This window comes from Hippocampus comes, unplaced genomic scaffold, assembly GCF_001891065.2.
Source record: "Hippocampus comes isolate QL1 unplaced genomic scaffold, H_comes_QL1_v1.1 scaffold22, whole genome shotgun sequence".
NCBI lineage: Eukaryota > Metazoa > Chordata > Actinopteri > Syngnathiformes > Syngnathidae > Hippocampus > Hippocampus comes.
In genome coordinates this window covers 677,988-698,031 of record NW_017806175.1, presented here as the reverse complement: position 1 = coordinate 698,031, position 20,044 = coordinate 677,988, and the positions used below count along the sequence as shown (strand labels likewise).

The window sequence follows — 20,044 nt, the reverse complement described above, 5'->3', positions numbered from 1 at the left end:
ATATTATTTTATTCCCCCACACGATACGGACTCACGAAATTCTAATCAATTCCCATCCCTACTGGTATGACAGTTAATAATGGAACTGCCAATGTTGAATAAACATTTTTGTACGTTCCACTGTACTTGCAAATATGTTCAAATGTATTTGTGTATCAAAACTTTGATTTCATATTGGCAGTTCCATGTTTCCATACAAACTAAATATCAACATCATAAAACATTTTTTTCACATTATTAATACATTCTAATGTACTTGCAAATATATTGGAACATACAGTATTTTCCCCATCAAAAATGTTTATGCCACCCTTTCGTAAGTTTTTATCCTTGAATTATTATTATCCGTTTTTTTTTTAAGTCCAAAAAGAAATACTGCTTTCAAACGAGAGGAGAAGAAATGGGAGGTTGACCTGCACCCAGTAACGGACTGTGTTCCACTACCTGCAATGCAACATAGCATATTTACACAAAGATTTGCATAAGACACACAGGCCTGAATCACACTAGCTATCCAAGAGTTCATACCAGACAAGCAATAAGGCAAAGAAAGTGCAAAGTGGTAAATAAACAACAACAAAAAACCAAAACAGCAACACAGACCAAAAAGGGCAAACAAAAAATAATATCCAAAAGCCCCCCGAAAACATTCCTGCAACAAACTCGTGCAACGTGTAACAAATGCCAGCTCTTTAATTGAAAACCTGGCAACGGCAGGAGCTGTGACAGCGGAGTAAAACAAATGTGCCTTTGATTTGTTATTATTTGTAAGGGAAGGGGTTAAAGAAATAAGTGTGGGGGGCTAACAGCACTCTGACAAATGGAGAACGGGGTATATGAACCATGAAATGAACACTCTGGCAATTGGAAGGCAGGAGGCTTTCAGCACCATGGTCAGCAACAAAGTGCCTGCAACAGCTCACTGCTTGAGCGATGGTATTCACAGAGCTAAAGAGAGCTGGGGAAAACAACACACCAAAAGAAGAAGAAAAAAAAGGCAGAGGGGAGTGCAGGGACGGGCTGGGAAAAGTGAACGAAAACCAGTATGATAAGCAGTTTGGAAATGTTGGGGGAAAAAATATGTATCATTAATGACAAAGGGGAAGAATGCGGCGAAATCAATAACGTCATTGAAATGGGGACACAGTAAGGATGATTTATTTCAGGCCAGAACGGAATAAAGTGGAATGGAATACAAGTTGGAAATAAGGTCAACGTGTATTTTTACGGTCACACTTTGTAAAAGTCGCTGTCCTTGCCGCTGTCAGCCTGTCTGTCTCCAGGTACGCGGCAGTTTATCTGGGTAGAGCAGAAGGCAAAGCCGAGATAAAGTTAAAGAAAGAAAACAACCTCCACCACCTGGCTCCCCCATGGCTTGCGAATTTGGCATTTTTTCTCATTAATTGTTGCGGTGGTGCCATATACAGCCATTAAAGAGTAAATAAGTCATTAACTATGCCGCCTGCCAGTTTGCCCCGAGTCGGGACCTGTATGTGTTGTCGAGAAATGGAAGCTGTGCGCCTTGCAGGCATGGAGGCCAAGGTTAATGCGGTTGGAATGATGATGGCCAGCCTCGACTTGACTTGGTAACAAACACCCACAGCCGGCACTCACCTTCCACATACGCACATGGATATATTGTATAGTGCGGTGTATGACTATTTGTGCGCATCAGATATGAGATAATAAGGCACCCAGATATAATTTGAACAGGTAAATGGCAATGCTATTCTTGAAATGGTTTTCAAAATACCATTTTGGAACCCACAGATGGGCGATTGCTCAAAACAGAAGAGGCCTTCAAATCGTCAAGTCTACTATAACTTCAAGTGTTCAGGTTTTTAAAATCCCTAAAGGCCTGATTCGTATTAACCATGCAATATAATATTAAAGCTTTTGGATATAAAAGTGGGTAATTGGGACATTAACTTTTAATCCCAAAGTGACCTTCTAGTGTTGGGAAACCACGCTGCCTTGTCTTTTATAGTTTGAACTTTAGCTTAACATTGCAAAAACGGATTTAAAAAATTCTCCCGTCAACAGTGTCATTCCTGATACATCGGCACAAGGGGCATGACTACACATTTCAGAGAAATCAACCAACGGACAATCTGCCTCTCGCCTCCACGCTCCTCTTACGAAGAAGTAATCCGGTCCATCACAGCCAAATGCTGGCAATCACATTTCCCTCCAAGAAAAAGTAAATATTGTGTGGGAGGAGGAAAAAAAAATCTTTAAAACCCATCCAGATATAGTTGACAGAAAAAAAACACGGTGTGAGATCTAAAAGACAAAATAAAAGCAAAGTGCCAAAATTAAAACATCTCATCCTATCATTCAGAATCAGTGAGCAATGAGGCTTTGGTGTTATTTGAATAGGCCTGTAATTAAGGGCCCACTTTCAAACTCGCACGTTTACGCTCACTAAAATGCACACAGATAGACACACACATTTGCATGCGGGGAAGGACAAAAATGCTTTGTTCGTCCCACCCACCTCCGGTCCATCAACATGTGCTTGTGTGCGGGCGACGACTGTGCGAAAGTGTGTGGGGGGGAAGGACAGAAAAAAAAATGATATATATATTTTAATAATAAAAATCATTCTTAATTACACATTTGTCACATGAAAAGCATTCTGCCTACATCGCATAAGGTCTCGCAGTCTGGTCGTTATGCACCCAACTTCAACTGAGCTCTGTCTTTTTTTTTTTAAATCTGTGTCTTTACCCATTTGGAGTTTTCCTCCCTCACTCGATTGATCCTCAGCTTTTTCAGGCTTTTCATTGGGGTGTCTCGAAGTACAATTGCCAGATCCAGCAACCACCAGAACAAGTTGTTCCTTGGGGATTCTGTGCACATGTAACCTGTCAAGTTTTTGATGATAGGACAACACAAGAGCATGAGGAAACACTCTTGATTCTAATTTTTTCTTCTTCTTCTTCTTTTTCATCTTTCAGACACCCCTCTTCACATTAGAACTACTCAATTATTATTTTTACGTGATTCCGGGGCAATACCTTACATCAAATTCATTGTTATAGTAAAATTTTTAAAAAGTAAAAGAAAAAGATACCTTTACAAAGTGTATTTACTTTTATATTCTATGTAAGGCCCTTCTAAAGTCCATGAGTGCTGCTGAAATGTAATGTCCACTTCTTTTGAAAAAAAAAAACATATCTCACAGTCCCTCTTTGGAGAGTTTGACAGTCATTTCTCTATCTGAGGTATTTCCTTCGCTGCATCATTATGAGAAAACACCGGTCCGCAGCATGCCTGGAGATGCTAAATCTCAACATCAGAAAGACAAACAGCATCTGTATACTCTCAAATACTGCAGAGGAGGAAGCTGCCACAGTGGCGATATCACACATTTGAGCGAAACAAAGCACCAAAGTGATCCCCAATCTGGATTGTGTTTTACAGTTTGCTTTGCTTATGTTGGATTTTTTTTTTTTTTAAGATGGGTGTTATGTGGCATAAGAGTAGGGCTGAGCGATTATAGAAAAAAAATAGTCATGATTATTTTGATCGATATTGAAATCATGACTAACAAAAACAACTTTATTGATTTCAAAACTTGGCATTTATTCAACGACCAAAACTCAACTAACGTAAGTGAAGCCTCTTGCAGTTTCATTTCGCTGCATCCACACCTTTGCTGCTTGACAACTTTGCACACGTTCAAATCATGATCTCTACTACATATTTATTTTATCTAATTTTGTTGTTCTATTCATATTTTTAAGTCCTGGCATTTACTGGGCTAACCTGGGACCGCGGGTATCATATTTCGCACTATATCATGGGTAAATGTGTGTTAGTACTACAATTAAAAAAAAAAGAAACCATATTGAAAAAAACATTTTTTTACTGCGCCCACACACATGAAACACATAAAAACTCACTTTTTAAACACATTGTAAACGTTTTTCAGCACACAAAACACATTTGAGGCATAAAAATGAAAATATGAATGTCTTGCCCTAATTACATGATTGTCTATTGTTGAGTCAGCGCATGTGCGTGTCTGCGCAACAGCACGGCAGCTTCTGTATGAATGCGTTTATCGTGTTTTACTGTTCACATCGGGCATTCAATAAATGTCTGAAATCCGCAGTGCAGTAATTATACGATTTTAAAAACCATATGCAATATATACTGTACATAGAAATGTTACAGCCAATGTACAACGTATTGAAGAAATGTTACAATGTCAGTGTTTCATTTGGTTACAAATCAAGCTTGAATTGTGGGTACTTTGATTTGGACAAAACTGATTTTCATCTCTTGAAATGCCCTTTCATGGGTTAGCATCTTCAAGAAAACTTTACAATCCTAACTGCAAATCTGGAGTCTCACAAACTAAAGAGTGAAAATGACAAAAATGTCCTCCTAGATTGCTATCGGTGGAATAAAGCATTTGTCAAGTCTACGGTTCGATTAGGTGTTTAAAAGATGGAATTTTCAAGGATGTTATTGATAAATGTCACATTCAAGATGGAAGGATGGCCATATAAATAAAATACACTCTATACACACACACACAGTGAGGATAAATGAGTCAATGGCGCCAGAATCCCTGAAAATGTTATCAGGAAGCTTTTTATTACTGCCCACCAAAGACCGAGAGCCTCAGGAGATATACAGCCTGTAGCTTGTGTCAAACGGTGACTCAAATCACCGTGGCGCCAAGATATTTCTGCTCTACAAGACGAGACAGCTTAGTCTAATGCTCTTGTATTTTTACTCCGGGCACTTATTTGCTCCGATGGGGGAGATTAACTTAAGAAAAAAAAAAAAAAGAAGAAAATAGGCAAAAATGTTCATTTTCCATTGTAAAAGTGATTTTCGGTGTTTAGTTGGATAACGTTAAACGCATACGTTAATAGTACCGCACACAACGTAAAATAAAACAGGTCAGTGGCGCCAAGGATGTCCATAAAGATGTCCCACCTTAGAGGGGGAGCCTTTGGCGCATTTCTAATGTCCCAAAGCAATCAGGGTAACTTACCACTTTTATGCTTTTAACTTTACAGATTTTCTATCTAGGAAAAATTTAAGTATTTATTTCTGACGTGACCATTTCAACTGAATTCATCTAAATTCACAATAAGTCACACATAATTTAGTCCAATTCAGTCCAATCTGAATTAACACTGCTGCAAATGACCCAATCAGCTCTTAAAATATGACAAGTTTAGCTCGTCTCATTCGTGTTTATTAAACACCGTCGGCAACAATGCAGACTATATCCCCGGTGTATCACATCATACAGTTAATCAGCGCATGCTAATCTGGTGTCTAGGACGATTTTGTTGTGCAAAACCTAATTGGAACCAGCAGCATTGAATCTAATCAGTTAGGCAATCCGGTCAGTCTGTGGACGGAAAATGAAGTCATCTAAAGGTATGACAGCACTATTCAAAAGTGTTTTTCCATTGTCATTATTTGAGTACATGTTCTAATTTTTACCCATGTAGTTTGTTAAAAATAGGTTAAAAAAATAGAGTTGTTACACTATGTCCAAAAATGGATATGTTTTTATAAAATGATATTCAAATGAATAAGTAACGAACAAAAGAGGCATTAGCTTGCTGTTCCGCGCTTAAGCCGTGATGGCTGCTTTTGAGGATAGCTTGTCAGCAGCCTTCGGAAACAACAAAACAGCGGTCAACAGACAGCTTAACCCACCAGCCCACTGTTAAATTACAGCCATCAACACACAAACACACCAAATCCACCCCCCTCCAACCCTCTGGATCTAAACTCGCATCTGCAGCAGCAGGAGAACAATCTGCAGCGTAATTAGCCATCGCCAACAGACAGTTACGCAGAGAAGGAGGACGTTTGGCTTGATTAAATTATTAAACCACACAAACAAGAAAACAAAGGCAGCATCAAAGAGGCACTGTGGCTCTCCTCGCTGTTCCCTAAATACAGAATACAGGGAGCATGTTCTCCCAAGCCACTAGTTAGCATCATTAGCCAAGTGTGTGAAGTTGTGCACAAGCGTGTCTTTGTGGGAGTGTGATTGGACCCCATTTCGCCGACTGCGATCCAAAACAACCAGGTGGTTAACGACAATATCACGAAGGGCGCCCCTCCCACTACACCGCTACCTTCACGCATCAACATGCACACATACTTTTAAACAATATTCTAATTGCAGCATTTATAATCCCCCCCAACCTCTTGCATCCTGCATTTCTCAATCCCCCAACACGCAAATCTGTGGGTCTGGAATTGAATTTAGGCCGCGTTGAGGGGTGCACTGGCATGAAAAGACTATTTCATTAGAATGGCAGTTGTTTCATTTGTGGAGCAGCAGATTGCTGAGGCCCTCTATCCAATGTGCAATCTGTATTCATTACTCGGTGAAAAAGGATGATCCATGCCCTGACACCAGGCTCATCATTTCATGCAGATGCACAGTAGCTCTGGAAGGCCTTTCCTTACCCGCCATATCAACCTCACAAATACCGGTGTCTCCGTCAACAACATTTTTGTGCAAATGCTGACAAGTGAAATGGGTGCGAAATACGGTAACAATCTGAGTAATGGGCCTAATCGGAGCACTGTTATGCACAGAGGTGTTCAGAAAATAAGCTTTTTTTTTTTTTTTTAACCTGAATGTCTCTTAAAATCCTACGAACAGTGATTTTCAAATGGTGGGTTGGGATCAAAAAGTGGGTTGTGGAACCATTTGGGGGGGGCACAGGAAAGCTTATGTTAATGGCGGTGACAAACAGCATGTAATAAATTAGTTGCATGATGGTATATGCATATGTCATCACACAGCACAAAAAAGCCTCTCTTCCCCTCATATATCATTTTTATCTTTTCCTCCCCCCAAGAGTGGGACTACCAAGTTCCCCCATTGAACACATTAGGTAAGAGCCAGCTGCTTCTTTTAAATACTGTACGTGCTCACACACCTGCCAACACAGCCATAATAAATAATTATCATCTACTCTCATTTGAGGGTATTTGTCCCTCAAAAGATTGCATGTAAAATAGTGTATTTCGTTTTTCACATTGTGGTGTTTGTGTGAATGCATGTACACTGTGAAGTTGCTGAAATGTATGAGGAACTGTGAAATGAATGTTTGCATTTGTCTTGTCTAAGTAGGTCTTAAGAAACTGCCCGGAGGCACAAATTTACAGTTGCAATTTCATGGCGATTGTAGGACCATTTTGTAAGAGTGAAGCAGTATACATACATAGGGGTCGCCGGGCTTTTTCCTCGTTCTCTGCAAATGCAGCACTAACTCACAATTTTTTCAACTGATTGCATTTTACCTTCACTGCTGCCGATGGGAGCAAGTTTAATTCACACTCTTGCAGTAAAATGAAATTCTGTAATGATCAGTAATAGAGCACACGGTTATGTTTTTCGCTGGAGGTAACCTGTTTGTATATTCAACTGCAGCCACAAAAAAACACGACTTTGCCAGCGCTTTGCACCCTGCGCCTTGATTTGGAAAATTGGTGCACATTGGCAGCATTACACACTGGCACACAGCTGGACTCTCAATGAACACTTCACTGATGAGTGCACTGATGGAGACACACCAAGCTGATAAAACATCACAACCGCAAATGGTTCTATTGCACATAGTAGAACGTACGATGTAGAAAAGTGTGCTTTTAATTTAGCAAAGAGTACATACTCAGTCTGTTTCTGACATCGGAATGACAAAGGAGCATCTGAAGTCAAAAATAATCTGCTTATTGACGCTGGTTGACTTCCAAGTTGAAAAGGAAGCAAACGCTTGGTCCAATAAAAACATAAAAAATGAAAAACCGTGCCAGAGTTGAGAAACTTCACTTAGGAAATGGTTTAAGCAACATTCCAATTTCTTAACTGCTGTACTAGTAGAAAACTAGGTTCAATGAAAAACATGGTAAAATGTAAAATGTTCAAAATACATATTGTGTAGTTTATAACTGATGACACAATATAAACACTTCTGAGAAACACTTAGATTCTGATCATCATTTCTTTCTACATATTCATTTTTTTGCAGTATTTCGATTTACTGTTGTTTTAGCCATATTAGTAAGCAGCCAACACAAATGGTAGCAGTCCTGTTGTCACTGCTATGGAATAGCTAGTTCCATTTTTGATGTTGTGATTATTACACTAATTTTTTTATTATTACTTTGCATCATTGGTATCACTGTACAGGATAAATGCAAAATTCCACAGAAAAGATGCTTGCAGAGTCGATCCTTTAGGTGGTCACTGAGCTGACATTTTAGGAGATTTGCAGAATATGGCTGATGATGTGATATTCTGATCGATAGTTTGTGTGATGCCACACATGATGGCTTTTTGGAACAGGTTATTGTGTGTTCAGTTGTTGATTTTGCTGGCCCTTTTCAAACTTTTACAGCCTTAAGGGTCTATAAGTTGTACTCCTCTTTCCTCACACATTTCAAAAACATGCATGTTAGGTTAACGTAAGCCTCTAATTGCGACAACACACCTGTGACCCGAGTGAGGATAAGTAGCATAAAAAAATGGATAGATGGGTGGAAAATAAAATGTGTTATTTTCAACATTTAAACTTCCCTAAACCAAGAATGAATGTGTAATAAATGGTGACTCTACTATATTTGAAAACATGCCATTCGCTCTGTGCCTCCTTTTAAAGTGAATCAAGTTAAAAATAGGGAAATTAACTTTGATAAGGAACCTTGTGTCAGCAGCGATAACCCAGGGAAAACTCATTCCGCTATCAGGGCGACAGTTTAAAAATCCATTCTGTGCTGTCGTCATATCCTTTTGTCCATGTCATTACGGAGTGATCTGGGGAGCATCAGCCTGGACAATAAGGAAGGATGCCTGAGTTCCTCTTTTACAGAACAAGGTCATCCAAGATACCCCACATCCCCTACAAAAAAAAAAAAAAAAACCTCCCTGATGCCCTGTGCCTTTTGAGAAGTTCACATCATGTTTCAAACTAGTCAATCCAAACTTTATCTGCCTATGTCGTGACTGTTTTAAACGATAAACCATTTGGCAGAGTCATACCGAAAACTCCTTTGTAGAATGTAGCGAGAGGAAGCAGCTATGGCAACACCAGCAACTACATGGTGCCGTATGCACCAAAAGGACAAGTATGGAAAATATTTTTAAAAAACATAAATAAATCAAAAAGTGACTCTTTTCTCGCTATCCTTCATGAGTATGACACGTGCGAGAAATGTTGCTCTTCATCATCACGGAGGAGATTATTAGTGACCTTGGAGCGACTCAGCAACGTGTTTTGGGGCAGTAGTAACATAGTATAGGGCCTTGTGCCAATATTAACTTTGAAGATAGACGTGCCTAATTTGCCAGTGGTCGTGCTATCATGCTCATTTGTATTCAAATATTGCCACATGCTTGAGGCACACCGCTTTGAATTTGCTGTACTGACTCCGCACCCGACTCACCTACAGTTTTTTTTTTTTTTTTTTGGCATCCATGTTGTTAATCCCAAAACACTTCATTGCAGTGGTAAAGGCGACGTGCCAACAAATCGAGTCGGCAGAGAATACAAAGAGAGGAAAAGGGGGAAAAAAAAAAAGAGGAGAGAGGATGGGCGGGGCGACACAACCAAAGTGGCAGAACAATTAAATGCTTTTGGCAGAAGTCCAATTGACCTGGTAGCCACATTGCCTTTGATTCAACAGAATAATAGCTTTATGTTCAATTAAACTGGCCCCAATTTCACACATAAGTGAATTTCTGGGTAAATTGAGATGAGATTATCATTCTTACATACTGTGTGGTGACATGCTTTTGGCAGCTTTGGTGCTGTGCGGAGTGACTTTGCTAATATAAAATGTGTGCCATTGGCACAATGAAGGGTGAGAGAATAGAATAGTATTGATGGGGAAGTTGAAACAAAGTGGAGGTCCAAACTTTGCAAAGCAAAATTTTCAACATCACCTCTGCTGGTGTTTAGCCAAGTATTTGAATGAATGTATTTATTTCTTTGTTTCGGTTCATCCATCCATTTCCTGATCCGCTTTATCCTCACAAGGGTCAAATCATTATCTTGCCCAATCCTTGTATTCATTGTGCCCTCCGTCAGAACATTACACTTGACTTCACACATTGTTTTGACCAGGATGCTTGAGACTTGCCTGAAAGCAGATTTAGGAGTGGAGGAATTTGAGAGCCTTGACCTCATTGCATCGAATACCCCTGGGATGGACAAGAACGTAGATTGTGAACCGAGCCCTCATTTTCAACATCAGTGACCTCTGAACTACACAAACATGCTTGACAGTCTTCTCAAAAGATTGGAAGTTGATATAACTGCAAAGGGCGAACTTCATATGTCCCTCTATTTTCGCTTCCAGTCGGTTGAATGGCCAGGTGTCTTTTTGGTCATGCTGTGTATGGGAGTTAACTTTCTGTATATGTTGTTATTCAGAGCAGTCGTGTTGTTTGCCATTATGCAATCAATGTAGGAAAGACGTCCGAGCTCGATGTTTCTAAACAATATCTAACTTATCGAGTGTGTCAGACGGCGTAATGTCCCTGATGATGAATTATACTGTATCAGTGGGCTGTGTCTCGAACATTCAAACAAGGGTGGCCCATTGGGAATTGAAGGTACAAAATGGAATACTCTGCATCAGTTCATCCTCTTCCCTGGTTATGGTGAGTAACCGTTCTGTACCGTGCTTTCGCTGGGCAAGTGAGGCTTACAAATCATCTGAGTTGAAGGTGCTCGGTGCAAGGTTTTACTGCCTGTCTTCTGTGAATGGCTCCCTGAAGGCCCCAATGATAATAGCTCACAGCCGTACCCTTCACGGAGCCTGACATTTAGCACACCCCTACAGCAGAGTGGAATGGCATATCAACTTGCCCAATGGGCTGTCATATCAACTCATCCACCGCTTTCTGGCCATAACATGGGCAGAGGATGAAATGCAATGCTGCTAGCAGGAACTTGCTTGTTGAGGTTCACTCACTTTGGAATTACAACATAAACTTTTGTAAGATGTAAGTCAGCAGGCGCTGTGTACCGCATGATATATTCGGAAAGTTTCTTCAATGCAATTTCGATGAGAAATGAAAATTCATGAGAAGAAACGCTACAGATATCAACTTCAAAATAAAAGTGCACCAAGGCACTGATGTCCATATCCTATTTAGTTAAGTAAAGTTTATTTTGGAGTTCTTACCGCGTTGGGATGCGTTACTGTCATGCATAGCATTTGTTGCTGTGGTTAGCTTGACTTCTTCCTGACCGTGTACATTAAAATAAGTGAGGAAGAAAAAAAAATGCCTTAAGCATATTTTTTTAACCGAGGCACCCAAATTACTCAAGCACTCGTTTCAGCCCTAAAATGTTCAAATAGCATGTTCGAGAGACGTGTACATGTACGACATGAAGAGAAGGTGCTCCATTAAAAAGCTATACATGTGAATCTGACACGCTCCGTATGAGCTGCGTGGTTACGCTAATGCTAATCTAATGTCCATGCTGTGAAAGCCTGCTCTAGTCTACTGTACATCTGTGACAACAGCAGCACAACCCGGGAATATACGTACTAGTCTGTCTGTTGATTACCACAAAAATTGACTGAAGTCAGCAAAAGGATAATACGATGGACGTATATGACAATGAAGTGCTAAAACAGCAACTGCTGGACTAATGAGCAAACAACAGTGGTTGAGCTACATTACCAACATGGTGTCAAGTGCGAGAAATAGTAACTCAGCTCACGCTTCCTGATAATACCTGGTTTTGCAAATGGAAAAGCATCAATGGTAAATAGAGTCACGTTGAGGATCTGAGTGGGAACCGTGCAACGGAAAAGGGATAAGAGCCTTAATAAGATGCCTTAAAACCAGCGCACTCGCCCTAGAAATTATTTGTCACTGTATTGAAGCCTTCAGTTGAGTATTTTCCGCCAGGATTGCAACCAACTAAACCAGAACAGGTATGAGATTTTTGAAGTGTGCAAGCTGTTTGTGAAATGCAAAAAAGAAGAAAAAAAAAAAACAAGACATAAAAAGGAGTTATTCATCCAGCCAACCATCCATCATAACTGGCGCTACGGTGAAGCCAATTTCAACAAAGCTTCTAAGCTGATTGAGGCAGACCAAATCTGTTTCACCAGCTTACATTCCTTCAAAATAGCCATCTCACTTCCAATATCACGGGCTTTTACTGTTCCCCATTCCCCTGGCTCAGGCTGAGAGTTAGCAAGGCTTAGCTGGATGAAACACTCCACCAGGCTGGTTCTCCCCTGGAACCAGCCTGATATCTCCATAGAACAGCATCTCTCCACATAACTGCACTTAGCTGTTTAACATACTCATTCTAATACCCTTTTGTCTATTTTCCTACTTTGTATGATTGCGCTCATAACACACAAACCATTACGATTTCTGAATCGTTTGTGAATTTTGGACACTGGGGCCACAATATGCTGTGTACATCACACAAAACACTGTCAAACGGAATAGCTTCAATTCACATCAGACAGATGAGAGGCAAATTCTATGAAACAGGTACAGTATGTTCCCAGAAACAGATGGCAGTGGCTGTCATCTTCTCTCATTATGTGTAAGCAGGCGATCGAATGTGCGATTGTGTCTCATGTATTTGTATGCGCTAAAACGAGGAACATTATTACACCTTTTACTGTATGCGTACTCTCCTCCCTGGCCCCTTTCTGACAGTCTCTCCCACACACTTTCTGTCATTTTCGCCACAGCAGCAAATATCCTGTTGGCCCGAGCTGCGGGCTGCCGGTGCTGGCCTATCTAGCCCTGGGATCGATTCAGCTCCAAGTCGAGGCCTCCCATTCATCTCAGAGCCATAAAATGTGATTAGTGCTGACTACAGCACTGCGGGGAGATGGGCTGATTGGCCTGATAGGCTCAGATAGGGCGTGTTGGACACTCCGCAGGAAGACAAGGCGCAACAGTATGCTGAGGATTCATCCTAATTTTGCCTTTTTCTGTACCCCGATCTATTTGATTTTCTGTCGCTTGCATCGTCCTCACTCACTCACTCACTGCTCTCTTTGTTCTTGCACTGCTCCTTTGCATTGTCTCGGTTGTTGTTATCTAAGGCTGACAAGATTATCCGTGAAAAATGATCTCACAAAAGTAAGGATTTATTGCCAATGTTTCCAGTTTTACCTTCGTCTTATCCAACAAAGTCATATTTAAATAGCACACCCCACCAAGCTCCCTCCCCAAGCTTTGTTAACTGTCATCGCATACAGTGTATCTCTGTGCCATGTGACCACCTCTGTCCACCAATCGCAAAGCTCGCAGTTTGCCACTGGCAGAATCACCCTGGGAGACTGTGACAAGAACTGATGCAGGAAAAAGAAGATTGCCTCAATTCAGTAGGGGGGGGGGTATTGGAGGGGAGGGGGGCACTTTTTTTGTACACAACCAACTGATGGATGTTGGGAGCAAAGTCTAATTTGACAGTTTGTACGATTAATCTTAAATTAAGCTGCATTCAATTATGTGGCATTTGTTTTGTTACTGATGTGCTTCCCAATGATGACTCCCAAACCATATTGCATCGCGAAAATAACTGAATGAGCTTGATTTAAGATTGCCTGTTTTTAATTTGATTCAGCTATTTTAAAGTACTTACCGGTAAATATGTGTGTTCACCTGCAAAACTCTCAGAATGACAGAATCTGAATAGTAAAGTCTTAAGTATGTATATGGAGTTCAAATTTTATGTGTGAATAAAAACTGGCACCAAACATGGTACACTGATAAGACTTTCTAACTGTGGTGTTTGATTACATTTCATTCAACTATAGAAAAACATGTTTTCTCCTTAAGAATGTCTGGAATTACTCTATTTACCGTTTGACCGAATCCCTTGAGTGCCTTTCAAAACAGAGAACACTGACCTGTGTCTCTCGGACATTTTCCACGGTGAAGTTGAACCAGACGCGGAATCGGGGATTGCAGGTGTCGGGCCGGATAAAGAGGTCAAACTCAAATTCACTGATATAGTCAACACGGCCAAGGTTCCCTGCAGAAGCATAAGAGTTTACATGAGCGGGGATCATTTCTTCTGTACAGTAATCCTTCATTTATCGCGGGGGTTACGTTCCAAAAAGAGCCCGTAATAAGTCAGATCTGTGAGGAAGTCATCTTTATTTTTTTCCAATTATTAGATATACAATAGAATACTGTAGGTAGATCGACAAGTCGATCACACCAAAACAATGCCCGCAGAGGGCAATTAAGCATGAGAAAAGCCACGTGACACAAAAGGCTTCAACCACCCATATCGGACATATTACATAATAACCACATAAAAAAGCCAGATGATGAGTGGAAGTATAATTAATCCAATGGGAACTATTTCCACACTTCTAATTCTCATAGCTGTCTATAAGATGACAGGGTGGTAGATGACTACATGACGGACGTTCTAAAGATAAGCTTCATCTCTGTCCACTGATTTATATCTGCTCTGGCAATACAACATGGAACATGTGTGCTGAAGATACTCATGTGGCACAGGCAGCAGTGATGAGTTACTACATTACTTTGTGCTCCTTGTGTTTTCATTATTAAATTGCATTTTTGATATCTTATCTTAGGGATCATTTATTGGGCGATCACTGTGGTTGGTAACCTTTTTGCTTTTAATGCTTTGCTGGCGGTAAGTGCTACTCTTTACTTCTCCAAGTATAGGAATTGTTGTTGATCATCCACAAGCTTCAAGTATGGCAACATAGATTTTGGATCTCACGTCCACATATGCTCACAAATCGTCCCCCGTCACGAGGTTTGCAGGTAGCCGAAGCACACATTGATGAGCAGATCACATGAACGTGATAAAAGCCAGATGGGCTGAGTACCACAGTGTCAAACAATATCTCACTCCGGCTGCCACAGTACGGATTTAATCCACTAGTCCGCTTGCGTCACGCATTCTGCTGATACAAGGGCACAGACAGAAGTGCACCCCTTACTTCATAAATGTACGATGAAAAGAAACATATTTTATGAATATGATGCTATGTCATAGCCACAACAGGAATTCAGCAAGTCTGTAAATTCTAATAAGGAAGGGCTGGTTCTTTTTCACATTTGAAGCTCATCCCCTTAGAGCTTCCACCGTTAGCACTAATGGTAAGTGATTGGCAACTTATCCCAGCGCACAGGCCAGGAAAACAACCCTCTCCGCAGCATCTTTGACTAATCAGGGAGTAGCTGTATGGCATGGATGCTGACATATAAAACTAATGTACTGCACTTCATAAATTAATTCATCCAAAACTTTTCTCCAGTCAGGTACTGCATGCATATACAAAATAAATGGGAACAATACACTACTGAGAGAAGGGCAGAAGGGATATAAAGGACGTAGGACAATGAACGTGAATGCGACTTGAATCAGACGAGAAGAAAGCTTTGTCTGTCGCAACGGTATGTTGTAGACAACAGAAAAGGTAAGTTTCACACATGCTTTGGACTTTAGGTGTTCTACGATATATTATTTTCCATTCCTACTTGTTTTTCATTCTCTGGTTACAACAATAAGCCAGGGGATGGGTTTTTGGCCCATTTGGCAATTCCACCCGATCCCAAGCAATTTAAAGAAATTAAAGTCAGAACATGAGCCGTGCCCCGCTGCAGTGCCTTTGCCATCTCATCAACCATCTTTCATCACAATTCATAGAGTAAACACGGGTAAGTGCAATCAATAAGAGGATATCAATAATGGCCACCAAATAACATCCTGTCCAGCAAGCAAGGTCTTCACTCAACTTCAATGCACTTCATACATATGCAGGGGAATTTATAGAACATTCAAAACTTAAACCCACTGGAACATATCAAGGGGTGACATATTGTATATCATAGCAGACTGAGAAATTTGAGACAAACTAAAATAAACTGTAAAATAGGTTGTTTTAAATGATCGATTTATCAGAGGAGCCTGTTTGTTCAGCATGTACTAGATCCAGAGGTCCAGGTTTCAATGCATCCTATGAGGCATGTGTCAGAAAGTCATACTCTCTCTAAGTTGCCTCAATTCACTGCTAATAAGAGCCCATCAAAAGCCCTACGTCTCTCAATGCCCCGTGCAATTTAATTTGCAGGGGTGGTCTTACATACTACACACAAACACTCTTTCTGTTTCTGCTTGTGGACACTTGAGCATAGGATAGCAATAGACAGCAGCCATGCGCTGCTGGGTTATTGAGTCCAGAGCTGGAGGGCCTGACATGAGAGATGGCTGCAGCCTCAAAGCCCGAATTACACATTGAGGCCATGAAGCAGCAAGGATATGACAGATCATTGATCCCAGTTTTAATTTTATGGTGGCTACCTCCACATTCAAACACTTTGGTGGGCTAGTGGCCTGACCATTTAAATCAATGTCATGTCATTTAGTATCAAGCCAACACCAACTGCTTGTGCGGCTGCCCTTTCAGGGTAAAACACATTAACTTGGATTTAAAAAAAAAAAAAAAAAACTATATCTAGCTGCTGGTGAAAAACATTTGGTGCAAAGTAAAATAAAATGTTTAGCATGAATTTGGGTGCTGAAATACTGAGGTCAGAACAAACAATTTCTGGTCCTTGAGAACCAGTATCATTCCTCTTCATCATCTTCTTCATTCGTGTCTTGACAAGCTGCGTTAAACACAAGTCTTTATCCTTGAGAGGACAGTAGGAAATGTACAAAATTAAATTTGGTTCAAATGAGCAGCTTGGCCCTGGCAGTGCTCTAAATTATACAGTAACTTGCTCTAAAAAACAATGAAAACCTTTGTCTTTTTTTTTCTCACTATCCAGCTCGCCACACAATTTCAGAAAAATGTATAATCAAAACATAATTTCAGAATATTATTCATCAATCACATAAAAACAGGGTTTAAAAACACAATAAATTGATTGTGATGGTCCACGACGAATATTTAGTCAAATCTCTGGTACGTCATTATGCATTATCGTAAGGAGCAACAAGCATGCAAATATGCATATGGTGTGTGTGTGTGTGTGTGTGTGTGTGTGTGTGAGAAATTCATGTGAAGAGGGAGCAGAAGAACCTGGCTAATGTAATCCCATTACGGAGGTACAAGAGGGAGCAGTCACAGTACTCAGCCCACACAATGGGCCGGCCTGCAGCCTGTAGCCATCCAATGGATGAATGCTTTCTGCCATGCAGATGGATCATCACACAGCAGCAGCAGCAGCAGCAGCAGCAGTCCCGCATGCCCAAGGCCTGAGGTGGAACTCACTCGCACGGCCGGCCATTACAGTTGTAATAGGCAGTTGTTTCCAAATGAAATGGACTGTGTGGTTAGTGTTACTTCCTTACTAGACATTCGACCTGTCATGTCCGAAACCTTTTATTTTAGCACACAATTTATTCCACAAGTGGGCTATTAACTGCTTCATGTTGACTAGAAAATACACGGTAAATGTACTTTTTTTTTTTTTTTTTGCATTACGAGTTAATAGCATACCGTAGTCTAACAATGGATCTCCACTTAAGTGGACCTGGCGAAAACAAGAGCAAACCCGTCTAAACAGCAGGTCTGAGATTAAAAGAGTGCTGTACTGCTGAGGGACTGTAGCCAGGCACCTTTTTAAACCCATTTTTGCTGTGTTCAATTTCATTATCGGAAAAAATATCCGTTCCCGCCTTCAGCTCCTTTGCTGTGTGGGCAGGACTCCTGGACACAGACGAAGGGGGCTGATAAAGACAGAATTGATTCCAGCCAGCAGCCTTAGTGTCAGGGTTTAGTTTAGTCCTGCAGCTAAACGGCTGTTTTTTTCCCCCTCCGTCTGTCTCTTTCTCTCTTGCCTGCTCGTCTGAAGGCAAGTTGTCACTGAGGCAACATCAATCTCCCGCCTCATGATTTCTTAAAGCCTGCCTTCTCCCTTGATGCCTTATCACTTCATCTGCAGGCGAGATTAAAGAGGTCACCTTCCAAGTTTCTGCAAACTAACTAACAGGTTTACTCAATTACAGTATAGGTTTTAAGTACCGGTCAGGTTGGGGTTGCTCATCGACAATGTTTTTCGAATAACTATTTGTGAGACTCATTCGGGTCAAAGGTAAGCGGATCATATCCTGTCTGACTTTGCACAAGAGACTACTAGGTACACACCCTGCATTTTTATAAGGAGTTTATGAGAAAACGCCCCTGAGACACACTCATTGAACGGCAGATGAAAATATATCATATTTGCAATGTAGTTCAGAGTGATTGATATTTAAGTTTTCGGTATATTTGGGGTTGCAAAAAAAAAAAAAAAAAAAAAAAAAAAAAACAATTAAAACCTGATTTGGGTATTGTACAGCGAACAAGATCGAGCAAAAGCAAACAGATGCTCCGTCATTTTTATGTCAGGTCATCTCCTTTAGCCTCATACATGAGTGTTTGCGAATGTGGAAAATGTAGGAAGAATCACAATGCAGTTTGCCTCAAAAACAGGATAAGAGTGTATGATAAAATGGGACAATAGGAATGAAAGTCATTTTGCTATGAGTCCACCCATGCTCCAGTGAGCTTCTCGTTTCAAAATAGATGAAGAAAGCTGGGCCCGAGGACAGCAGTGAGATATGCAGGCAACCCGCACATATCTGATGATGTAAAGGCCTGCCTTCACATTCTGAAGAGAGCGCAATTTTCAAGCTAGACTTTTATAATTGTATTTTTTTTTCCTTCCAAAAGGCCCTACAGCTAAACTGGTGTGATCCATCTGAAGTGGCCAGTGTAGTAATGGGTCATAGTGATGCGCTCATATTGGTAATGGCTTAATTGTGTTATCAATCTCATCCAGACGGTGCTTTAGCCCCACAGCTCTGGCCCTGCGACTGTCAAACGCCATGCATTCGTACGGGGAGAAACTGCCCTCCTTACTTTCATCGGTTTCACAAGCTTAAAATGGTGGGTTAGCTGTAAGTTTGTGCCAAGTAATTCGTTTCATGCCAGCGTTTGACAAGTTCATGAAGTTGAACCTAAAGGGACTGAAGACAGGCACGCCGCAAAGGTGACTCTCCCCAGTTATCATGTCTTATTCCAAGATCCCTCCGCCATGTTCATTTTTCCTTTCCTCTGTAATATCTTGATGCAACCACATACTTCCTCTCCTCCTGCTTAGTCATTTAAGAAGAAGCTGCTAAGATAAAAGTGGAGGGACCCGAGGAGTGCTTGGCAAGCCCAAGGTAAGGAGAAGGTCAACAGGCCTACTTAGAAGACCTGTTATCATCTGGCTAACATGTTATCAGAGAGCCTGCAGTAGTGTTTATTTACAGTTATTGCTCCCTCTGGGTGCACACTTCAATGCCTGGAGCTGATTGCTCTGTAATGAGTTCAGGAAAACTGGGAACCGATGCGGCAAGAGAAACAAGAAATCACAGGCCAATAACCAGTAGGTCAGATTGGGGGGAGCAAAGAGAAACTAGCCACATGTTGTGTAAAGATGAGATGAATGAATCTAGTCGTGATAACAACAATCTGAAGTACAGTCACTATATTCCCCCAAATGTTGAGCCTTTACCACAGCACTAGTGTGTATGGACAGCATGTTGAAGAGAGTCTGTGTCGCTCTCGTTGGGGTGCTGAAGATCAAAACACACATTTCTCTATGAAAGCAGCATGCTTTATTGTTAGCATTGCATTAGCATCGCATTTATAGCAAATGCAAGTTGCACCCACGGCCTCACAAAAACAAAAAAAAAAAAACTGCAAACCGGTGATATTTAGTGTTATACTAACACTCCATTACAAATATGGTGGTTTTTTTTTGTTTTTTGTCAGTGCGAGGCCACAGGGGTGCGTCGAGGAGGAGGATGCCCGTGGGTATGCGACAAATGATCGACTCTTCACAAGTCACGCTTCCTGTCTCTGATTGATCATTTACCTTGGGCGCCTTGGTTTCTTGCATATCAAATAGAGGCTCAAGATGGGGCCAGATCATACAGTCATGAGGGAAAAAAATATCAGAATACCTTGTTTTCTTCACTTTAATTGAACCAAGCATTCAAAATAAATAAGACACATATGACTGTAC

The 20,044-nt window shown here is 40.9% G+C and overlaps 1 protein-coding gene across 1 annotated transcript in view; it reads right to left on the bottom strand.

Annotated features, from left to right (window-relative positions):
• The window catches only part of agbl4 (AGBL carboxypeptidase 4), a 270,285-nt gene that overhangs the window by 239,734 nt on the left and 10,507 nt on the right, over positions 1-20,044 (bottom strand). Inside the window, exon 3 of the mRNA XM_019896549.1 lies at positions 13,903-14,027. Within this exon, the coding sequence (XP_019752108.1) occupies positions 13,903-14,027 (125 nt within the window). The remainder of the gene's footprint in view (positions 1-13,902; positions 14,028-20,044) is intronic.